This window comes from Nansenia antarctica (genome assembly GCF_963989245.1).
Source record: "Nansenia antarctica genome assembly, chromosome: 6".
Lineage (NCBI taxonomy): Eukaryota > Metazoa > Chordata > Actinopteri > Argentiniformes > Microstomatidae > Nansenia > Nansenia antarctica.
In genome coordinates this window covers 11982645-11994230 of record NC_137676.1, presented here as the reverse complement: position 1 = coordinate 11994230, position 11586 = coordinate 11982645, and the positions used below count along the sequence as shown (strand labels likewise).

General features: G+C 48.4%; 1 protein-coding gene across 1 annotated transcript; it reads right to left on the bottom strand.

Moving 5' to 3' along the window:
* Positions 1–3567: 3567 nt before the first annotated feature.
* Positions 3568–9715, bottom strand: LOC308160291 (peptidase inhibitor 16-like; the record flags this gene model as incomplete). Its single annotated transcript, XM_080534209.1, has 3 exons — positions 3568–3681; positions 4528–4749; positions 9503–9715. The coding sequence occupies 3 exons, from the start codon at positions 9713–9715 to the stop codon at positions 3568–3570; spliced, it is 549 nt and encodes a 182-aa protein (XP_080390335.1).
* Between the last annotated feature and the right edge of the window lie 1871 nt (positions 9716–11586).

Here is an 11586-nt window from a genome sequence, read left to right as displayed (position 1 = left end):
ATTTGTAATTGTTAGATGGAGGGCCGGACCTATAGACTTGCACATACCTGCATGAATATAATCTCAGACGTGATACAGTTATAATGAAACATCACAGGTATGTTAATACAGTTATAATGAAACATCACAGGTATGTTAATACAGTTATAATGAAAGAGGAACCAACATTACATTTTTGGCATTTAGCAGACACCTTATTCCAAAGTGACTCATAATCAATACATTTGACTAAATAAGTGAATCATCAATCAAACAGTCGTAGCAGGAAAAGTAATCTAGCTCAGGCCAGGGGCCATTGGCAGTCGTTGTGCAAGGAGAAGAAAGTTTCTTTTGTATGTTTTTAAACATCAAAGGCACATGTTACAATATATAATACAACAGAAAAAACAGAAATTCACAATTACCCACAATGCCCATACAACAGAAGCAAGTGCATATTTGCTAGGGAATTGTGGGTATGAATTTCTGTTCTTTGTGGTGCATTATCTCACTGTCAGCGCTCTCAGAAACCTAAAACTGTCACAACCAATCACATGGCAGAGTCCTGGTGATGTAACGTGGCATTTGAACGTCTGAGAGAGTTCCTGCAAGCCTGTCTCTTAAAGAGCCAGCAAGAACACTGAACCCTCACACACACACACACACACACACACACACACACACACACACACACACACACACACGTTAGCAGTCTGTAAATGCATCTCTAGAAATAGCTGCTGTGGAAGTGTTGAATTAATATTTTAGTTGTGCTGAATCTGGTGCACATGGGTTTGGTGTGCTGCTAGTTTGTGTATGTGTGTGTGTGTGTGTGTGTGTGTGTGTGTGTGTGCATGCATGCGTGCGTGTGTTTGTGTGTTTGTGAGCTTGGTGTGCTGCTGTTGTGGTATCAGGGCTCTCAAGTCTCACGCATTGGGCGTGAGACAAGGTGTGGCGTGTGAGCGTGTGAACGGGTTGAAATGCGTGTGTCTCACGCCCAATGCGTGAGACTTGAGAGCCCTGTGGTATATCTTCACACACACACATATAAACATGTGTATAGAACCTGGCTGTAGATACCTGTCTTATTGATTGTCACATTCCTAGAAGGGGTTTTTATGACTGTCTGCTCAGGCCTAGGGAGGACAGGCTACCTGCCCCCACTCCACCCCTCTCATTTCTTTGTCCTAGCACATGGTCAAAGACGGCTTCCCTTCCTGTGACCTGCCCCCTGCCCTTTGACCTGAGTGATACTGTCTGTAACCTAACCCTCTTTTCACACCTTGACCATCTCTAAGTATTGTGATAGGACTGTATAGGTGCCTTTTCATAGACTTGTATTATCATATCATTGGGGGTATACATTTATGAGCTAAAGAAAGCTCTTTCTCTTTCCCAGCGGCTCTTTCCCACGGCCGACCTTCTATGAGTAATGCTATAAGCTGTATCTAACCTTTGTTTAAACAAATAGTCTGTAACTCAGAAGTTTTACTCTTGAACTATTTCAACCAAATTCTTAAAGTAAATATTCTACACTGTCTTCCCACTTACTCACAGCTTTTATCTAACCCTTCTCTCTCTTTCTCTTACTCTTCCCTTGTCTTGTCTTTCTCTCTCTCTGGAAGAGAGGAGGGAGAGGCAGAGTGGAGAGGAGATGAGAAGAGAGGCGGAGTAAAAGAAAGCAGAGGCAGAGTGGAGAGGAGAGGAAAGGAGAGAAGAGGAGGCAGATTGGAAGAGGAGAGGAGAGGAGAGACAGTGGAGGAGAAGAGAGGCAGAGTGGAGGAGAAGAGGGGAGAGGCAACATTTTTGATACCATCCTCTGATTTCTACCTCCACCAGCCTCCCCTGGCACACAATGAATAGATTATGTGGAGACACGCCAACTAGAACAAACAATATTTATTATCATATCATCTATATACAGACATTTACAAAAATATTCAGTATTGACAATTCCTTACGCCTAAAAATGAAGGCGTGCCTCTTGCTTTAAAAACAGTTGCTGTCAGATTAGTAACAGGTCGTTAAGCTGCTCTACTTGATATGTGTGTATATGTCTATGATATATGCACTGTGCAGAGAGGGAGGGGAGAGGGAGGAGGGAGGGGATTGAGGGGAGGGAGCGAGGGAGGCTGTTGTTAACAACACATACTTTTGATTATTCAATATAAGTCCATAAATGCAGTATACATCCAGTTTGTAGGAAAACTACGTTCCAGCTCCAGTTATTTATTCAGATGAACGTCTGTGTGTGTGTGTGTGTGTCCTCACAACTCCAGAGACAGGCAGACCAGCAGACTGATGACCAGGAGAAGAGGTTTGGAGGTGTCTCCACCATTCATTGTTTTCCCATTCTCTTTTGCCGCACCCTGCCCCCCGTCCTCCTCCCTCACCCCCCCGTCCTCCTCCCTCACCCCCCCGTCCTCCTCCCTCACCCCCCCGTTCTCCTCGCTCACCCCCCTGTCCTCCATGGTTGGTTCTGGGGTCCAGGGTTGGTCTGTTCGGTCCGGTTGGGCTGACTCCAGTTCTGGCTCCTGGGTGCCTGGATGTATGTAGATATCATCCTCTGTAGCGGTGGGTGTGTAAGGTCTGTCAGAACCAGGGGGAGGACTGTCTGTCCCCTCATCTTCATCAACATCACCACCAGGCTCCTCTGAAGGCTGTGGGTCATCAGACACTGTGGAGACACACACACACACACACACACATACATACACCAAGGATCATTCTCTATCTTCAGATGGACAATACCTCAATACTGTCCTGTCCTGTCCTGACCTGTCCTGACCTGTCCTGTCCTGTCCTGTCCTGTCCTGACCTGTCCTGTCCTGTCCTGTCCTGTCCTGTCCTGTCCTGACCTGTCCTGTCCTGTCCTGTCCTGTCCTGTCCTGTCCTGTCCTGTCCTGTCCTGTCCTGTCCTGTCCTGACCTCTCCTCTCCTCTCCTCTCCTCTCCTCTCCTGTCCTGTCCTGTCCTGTCCTGTCCTCTCCTCTCCTCTCCTCTCCTCTCCTCTCCTGTCCTCTCCTCTCCTGTCCTGTCCTGTCCTGTCCTGTCCTCTCCTCTCCTCTCCTCTCCTCTCCTCTCCTCTCCTCTCCTCTCCTGTCCTGTCCTGTCCTGTCCTGTCCTGTCCTGTCCTGTCCTCTCCTCTCCTGTCCTGACCTTAGCCAGAGGTTGGAGTGACACCTTACCACAGAGGTTGGATTCACATCTCTGCAGGTCCTCTGGACACATGGAGCATGACTCCCCCTCCTGGTACGGCTTCTCTCCTTCATAGTTACCCCTGGAACACGCACGCGCACACGCACACACACACACACACACACACACACACACACACACACACACACACACACTAGTTACCACAAGTCAACAGTCACCCTGGGATGTCAGTGAGACATACAATAGACATGCTTCCTGTATGAGAATGATAATATACTGTATATACGCTTTATCCAAAGCGACTTACATTGCACTGTCAGCATACTGTCAGTATACTCAGTATATATACACACACACACACACACACACACACACACACACACACACACACAGGCTCTAGTTACCCACTACATGAGTGAATACTCTGTCCTTACGCTGGGAAGTAGTTGCAGACCAGCAAGGTGGCCTTCTCAAAGTCCAGCCCTTCCATGGTGTCACAGCGATGGGCAGCACAGCCCACAGCCTGAGAGTCTGCCCACACCATCTGAAACACACACACACACACAAACACACAGTATTTAACCCTAAACCTACATAGTAGTCTGCCTACACAATCTGAAACACACAACAGACATGTGTACTATGTAGTGTAGTGTATTGTAGTGTATTGTAGTATGTAGTGTGTGTGTGTGTGTGTGTGTGTGTGTGTAGTGTGTAGTGTGTAGTGTGTCACTTGGGTGTAGTGTGCAATGTGTAGTGTGTATTGTGCAGTATGTAGTATGTAGTATGTAGTGTTTCAAGTTTCTTGTTACATCCCATTATATAAGTATAAGAGTGTAGAGAGAGTAACATTTTTAGGCTTCAGTTCCTCGACGTTGCAGCAACAACAAAAATAAAGTGGCGGTAGTTATAAGAGACAAGTGAGACAATTGGACAAGTGACAATAGTTGTAAGAGACAAATAAGACGAGACAAATGAACAACACAAGTAGTACAAAAAAATACAAAATATTTGCATAAAGATTGCACTCGTGTAAGAGGTAGTATTGCATGTAGTGTGCAGTCTGTAGTATGCAGTGTGTAGTATGTAGTGTGTAGTGTGTAGTGTGTAGTATGTAGTGTGTAGGGTGTAGTATGTAGGGTGTAGTGTGTAGTGTGTAGGAAGTAGTGTGTAGCGTGTAGTGTGTTGGGTGTCATGTGTAGGGTGTAGTATGTAGTATGTAGTGTGTAGGGTGTAGGGTGTAGTATGTAGTGTGCCACCTGGGGGTAGAGTGTAGTGCGCAGAATGTAGTATGTAGTGTGCAGTGTGCTACCTGGGTGTAGTGTGTAGTATGTAGTATGTTGTGTACTACCTGGGTGTAGTGTGTAGTATGTAGTATGTTGTGTACTACCTGGGTGTAGTGTCCACACATCTTGTCTTCCTGACAGGTGTTGTTGTTGTAGTCGTAGTCTTCGTGCTCCAGGTACCACTTCCTCATCGCCGCGCTGACATCAAGGGTTCCAGTGGCGGCGTACAGGTTCTCCCCCGTGTCCTCAGGCATGTCAGGGTTGTGCTGCCACTCACACTTCACTGCATAGCTCTCTGCCAATACCTTCAGATTCACATCCCACTTCTACAGAGAGAGAGGGAGGGAGGGAGAGCGTGAGAGAGGGTGTGGGAGGGAGGTGAGGGAGAGAGAGAGAGACCAACTGGTAGGCGTACAGTACAATAATAGGTTTAGATACTACACTGCAGGTTTCCTTCCCTGCTGACTGTGTATACTGGGGTGTAGTGACCCAGGGTGACAGCCAGGGGGAGACATTAGCCAACGTAGAAGTTCCTCCTCTGCTCCAGTGTTCTGATTCTAAAGGTTAGAGGTCAACTCAGACAGAGGCGTGTCCCAAGTGAACCTATGAGGTGACAGCAATCCCATTGTCATCAAGGATACAGATACTCATAACATCATGTCAGAACAATGGCAGCCGGGGGAATACAGAGAACAAACACGACATGTCTTTCTCCCGATCCTTCTCTATATCAGACCTGTTGGACATGTTGCACCACGGTACCATGGTGTCATAGCTGACCCTGTCAGTACTATGGTGATCGAGTCAGTACCATGGAGTCTGACCCAGTCAAGCAGCAGAACACATTGGTATTTCCTGCTCCAGAGAGGGGATGTTCATATAGTCATCTGATCCGGGAGTGTGTTGGTTCTGCTAATGTTGGCCTGGAGGCAGCGACCGGACACTGTATATACCAGAGATAGGCCACTCCCTTGATTTACGCTTGGCGAAAACGTCACGCCCGAATTCCATGGATCAAATCAAATAGTTTGTATACATTTGTAGGTTTTTATACGTTTTCTGATCGTCTGGTGTGGCCAGGGCTAGTCACCGTCAACATTCCCCTGTAAACATGAGCACATGATGCTTTAGTCACCCTCAACATCCGCCGTGCGAACTGTACTTCCATTATTTTCAACTAAATCAAATCTAGTGACACACGCACAAATTGGTTTAGGAATGTTTTCACTGTCCTGGCAACCCGCTGGTGCAACGAGCTTCCCACGGCTGTCAGGACTGCAGAGTCACTCCCTATCTCCCGCCGTAGACTGAAGACCCATCTCTTCAGGCTACACCTAACTGTCCCTCCTGAGACATCGACATCCCATCTAACCCCCTGATCATTTTCACTACTGTAAAATCAAAAAAAAAAAACTTAATTCTTCCTTCTTCTAGCATTATGATTGCCAATGAGCATAGATGAGCATAGACCTTTTCCTGCTATGACTGATAGATGGACGGATAGATGATTCACTCTCTGTCTCTGTCTGTTTGTCTGTCTGTCTGTCTGTCTGTCTGTATGTCTGTCTATCAAGGCAGAGATGGTGAGGTGGAGGAGTCATGTGTGGGTCAATCCCCCCTGGTCTGTTAACTATGACCCCCCCCCTGGTCTGTTAACTATGACCCCCCTGGTCTGTTAACTATGACCCCCCCCTGGTCTGTTAACTATGACCCCCCCTGGTCTGTTGACTATGACCCCCCCCCCTGGTCTGTTAACTATTACCCCCCCTGGTCTGTTGACTATGACCCCCCCCCGGTCTGTTAACTATTACCCCCCCTGGTCTGTTAACTATTACCCCCCCTGGTCTGTTAACTATGACCCCCCCGGTCTGTTAACTATTACCCCCCCTGGTCTGTTAACTATTACCCCCCCTGGTCTGTTAACTATGACCCCCCCTGGTCTGTTAACTATGACCCCCCTGGTCTGTTAACTATGACCCCCCCCCCCCCAGTCTGTTAACTATGACCCCCCTGGTCTGTTAACTATGACCCCCCCTGGTCTGTTGACTATGACCCCCCCCCCCTGGTCTGTTAACTATGACCCCCTCTGGTCTGTTGACTATGACCCCCCCCCCCTGGTCTGTTAACTATGACCCCACCTGGTCTGTTAACTATGACCCCCCCCCCCTGGTCTGTTGACTATGACCCCCCCTGGTCTGTTAACTATGACCCCCCCCCCCTGGTCTGTTAACTATGACCCCACCTGGTCTGTTAACTATGACCCCCCCCCAGGTCTGTTGTTGGAGGAAAAGCTGCTTTAAATTCCTCAACAGGCTGCATCCTCAATCCTCTCCTCAGGATATCAGATCCTCTCGCTTGAACAAACACATCTGTATTGGACACCCTCGTGCACACACACACACACACACACACACACACACACACACACACACACACACACACACATATACACAGACCCACCCTGTTGTGTTCTGAGATCACAAAAGAACTGTTGCACACCCATCTGGTCAGCATTATAGGCTGTATTCTCTACTGGAGGCAGGACAGAGAGGGAGTCTCTCTCTCTCTCTCTCTCTCTCTCTCTCTCTCTCTCTCTCTCTCTCTCTCTCTCTCTTCTTGGATAGAAGCTTCAGCTAAATGGCACAGGATGTCTCTCTGTCTGCCTGTCTGCCTGCATGCCTGCCTGTCTGTCTGGAGAAGACATAGAACATTGTGATCCTGACTCAACAAATTGATGATTCAGAAACAATTTCTCATGTCAGCTGACATTTCATGCTCTTTCTCATACAACATGACAATGTTTCTATTGAACTGTGGTTTCACCTCCCTGAGTCCAGAGTCAGATAGCAGACACATTCCATAGCCTACACACACACACACACACACACACACACACACACACACACACACACACACACACACACATACATAACCCTCCCTCTTCCATTGCACAACTCAGGACTGATTTAAGTAAACACTCCCTCTTCCAGTCACAGTGTGGTGAATGTGATGATGTATCTTCATAGTAAACCAACAGAGAAATGGGCAGACACACACACACACACACACACACACACACATTCACACACATTCTCACACTGCTTGCAATGATTCACTGATTCATGCAACCCAGTACTACCCTGCTGTACTAGTCAAAAGGAAGGAACTAGGAAGGAAGGAGGAAACTAGCTGTTCAGATGAATATGTCTGATAGATACCCCACCATGGTCCTTTCTAACAGAGTACCCCACCATGGTCCTTTCTAACAGAGAACCCTACCATGGTCCTTTCTAACAGAGAACCCTACCATGGTCCTTTCTAACAGAGAACCCTACCATGGTCCTTTCTAACAGAGAACCCTACCATTGTTCTGTTTGACAGAGAACCCCACATTGAGAGAACCCCACCATGGTCCTTTCTGACAGAGAACCCCACCATGAGAGAACCCCACCATGGTCCTTTCTGACAGAGAACCCCACCATGGTCCTTTATAACAGAGAACCCCACCATGGTCCTTTCTAACAGAGAACCCCACCATGGTCCTTTCTGACAGAGAACCCCACCATGGTCCTTTCTAACAGAGAACCCTACCATTGTTCTGTTTGACAGAGAACCCCACATTGAGAGAACCCCACCATGGTCCTTTCTGACAGAGAACCCCACCATGGTCCTTTATAACAGAGAACCCCACCATGGTCCTTTCTAACAGAGAACCCACCATGGTCCTTTCTAACAGAGAACCCCACCATGGTCCTTTCTGACAGAGAACCCCACCATGGTCCTTTCTGACAGAGAACCCACCATGGTCCTTTCTAACAGAGAACCCCACCATGGTCCTTTCTAACAGAGAACCCCACCATGGTCCTTTCTGACAGAGAACCCCACCATGGTCCTTTCTGACAGAGAACCCCACCATGGTCCTTTCTAACAGAGAACCCCACCATGGTCCTTTCTGACAGAGAACCCCACCATGGTCCTTTCTAACAGAGAACCCACCATGGTCCTTTCTAACAGAGAACCCACCATGGTCCTTTCTAACAGAGAACCCCACCATGGTTATGTCTGACAGAGAACCCCACCATGGTCCTTTCTAACAGAGAACCCCACCATGGTTATGTCTGACAGAGAACCCACCATGGTCCTTTCTAACAGAGAACCCACCATGGTCCTTTCTAACAGAGAACCCCACCATGGTTATGTCTGACAGAGAACCCCACCATGGTCCTTTCTAACAGAGAACCCCACCATGGTTCTGTCTAACAGAGAACCCCACCATGGTCCTTTCTAACAGAGAACCCCACCATGGTCCTTTCTAACAGAGAACCCCACCATGGTCCTTTCTAACAGAGAACCCCACCATGGTTCTGTCTAACAGAGAACCCCACCATGGTCCTTTCTGACAGAGAACCCCACCATGGTCCTTTCTAACAGAGAACCCCACCATGGTCCTTTCTAACAGAGAACCCCACCATGGTCCTTTCTAACAGAGAACCCCACCCTGGTCCTTTCTGACAGAGAACCCCACCATGGTCCTTTCTGACAGAGTACCCCACCATGGTCCTTTCTGACAGAGAACCCCACCATGGTCCTTTCTAACAGAGAACCCCACCATGGTTCTGTCTGACAGAGAACCCCACCATGGTCCTTTCTAACAGAGAACCCACCATGGTTCTGTCTGACAGAGAACCCCACCATGGTCCTTTCTAACAGAGAACCCACCATGGTCCTTTCTAACAGAGAACCCACCATGGTTCTGTCTGACAGAGAACCAAACAGCATTTCCTTCTCGGGTGCTGATCGACCTCAACCCAACATGTCCCATCCTGCAGGTGATACAGGTACAGATAAGCAGAGTATTACCCTGAACCTCTAGACCTAGATATACACCGCCATACAAGACCTACCCATAGTACTGCCCTCCTAACAGTTTTGTCTAGTTTTGACTAGCTCCTAGTAGTTAGCACACACAGATATGTTAGCATGCTAGTTTCCTAGTAGTTAACCACACACAGATCTATTAGCATGAGAGTTTCCTAGAATTTAACCACATCAAATCTGTATCTCTCCGGCAGCTCTTACTATTTCGCGCATGTAGTAAGCGCTTGGCGCCACCTCTCCTCGGTAACGGTTGTGGAGGGCCACGATGGCCACCTGGTCCTCCTCAGTCAGCTGGCCGCAGACCTGACACACACTGACCCAGAGCATCAGCAGGACGGCCCAGACTGCTGCCCCCCGCAAAGAGGATCCCCACTGGGTAGACCCCCACTGAGTGGCCCCCTGCAGCAGAAGCATGGCTGGGGAGGCCGGTCCTCTCCAGGGGCTCTCTGACCGTCTGGCGTCCAGGCGAGGGTGTTCTCCGCTTGGCAGCCCTCTCACAGAGCTTTCAGAGATGTCTCTGTGTGTGTGTGTGTGTGTGTGTGTGTGTGTGTGTGTGTGTGTGTGTGTGTGTGTGTGTGTGTGTCTATTTATCTACGGTCAGTTTGTATCAATGTGTTCCTGTGTTTGATGTGTGTGTGTGTGTATATGTGTGTGTGTGTGTGTGTGTGTGTGTGTGTGTGTGTGTGTGTGTGTGTGTGTGCGCGTGTGTGTGTGTGTGTGTGCGCGTGTGTGTGTGTGTGTGTGTGTGTGTGTGTGTGTGTGAGAGAGAGAAAGAGAGAGTGAGAGAGAGTGTATGCTCCAGCTGCTCTGCCTCTCCTCTTGGTTCTGAGGCTCTGCCTTCTCAGCCTGAGTTTAAGAGGGAGTGGATCCACCCAACACTCCACTCACACACACACACACACAGACACACAGATACTGATACATATCTGTGTGAGTCACACATGCCTGCCCTCTCCTCTGCTCGTCTCTCCTGTCAGTCTGAGCCAGGACACTCAGGTCCTTCAGCGCTGCAGGAAACACCTAGACCCCAACACCACCCTGACCCCAACACCCCACACGCATGTTCGCACACACACACACACGCACACACACACTCTCTCTCTCTCCCACATACTCTGTGGGAATGTCCACCACTGATACAGTAAAACTATCCATGTTTACACCCCCCCCCCCCCCCCCCCTCATACAGTGTAACCTGAACCTTTCCTCTGGGCTGGTTGGGGTTGGTTGGGGCTGGGTGGGTTCAGATACACTTCTGAGACCTCTGCACACTCCAAGGCAGTTCACACAGACCTACACTCACCGAACACTTCATTAGGAACACTAAACTAATACTGGGTAGGGCCTCCCTTTTGCTCTCAAAACAGCCTGCATTTTTGATTTCATGAGATTTGAGATTCTGGTCCATGATGATATGATTGCATCACGCAGTTCCTGCTGATTTTTCAGCTGCACTTTCAAGCTGTGAATTTCCCATTCTACCACATCCCAAAGGTGTTCTATTGGATTCAGATCCGGCGTGTGGGAAGGCCACTGGAGAACACTGAACTCATTGTCATGTTCATGAAACCAGTTTTAGACAACTTTTGCTTTGTCACATGCATTATCATGCTGGAAGTAGCCATTAGAAAATGGGTAAATTGTAGCCATGAAGGGATGCACGTGGTCAGCAACAATACTCACTCAGGTTGTGGCATTCAAGCGATGGTTGATTGGTATTTAAGGCCCAAAATGTGCCAAGAAAACATTCCCCACACCATTACACCACCTCCACCAGCTTGGACTGTTGACACAAGGCAGGTTGGGTCCATGGATTCATGTTGTTGGCACAAGATTCTGACCCTACCATCTGTGTGCCTCAGCAGAAATCAAGATTCATCAGACCAGGCTGTTGACCCGGATGTTTTCCAGTCTTCAACTGTCCAGTGTTGGTGAGCCTGTGCCCACTGCAGCCTCAGCTTTCTGTTCTTGGCTAACCGAAGTGGAACTCGACGTGGCATTCTGCTGTTGTAGCCCATCATCCACCTCAAGGTTCGACGCGTTGTGTCTTCTGAGATGCTTTTCTGCTCACCACAATTGTACAGAGTGGTTATCTGAGTTACCGTAGCCTTTCTGTCAGCTCCAACCAGTCTGGCCATTCTCCGTTGAGCTCTCTCATCAACAAGGCGTTTCCATCCACAGAACTGCCGCTCACTAGATGTCTTTTCTTTATTGTACCATTCTGAGTACCAGGGTTCGAGTTATGTGGGAGCCAATGGGAGCTGAGCTCCCATAGAGATGGTCTG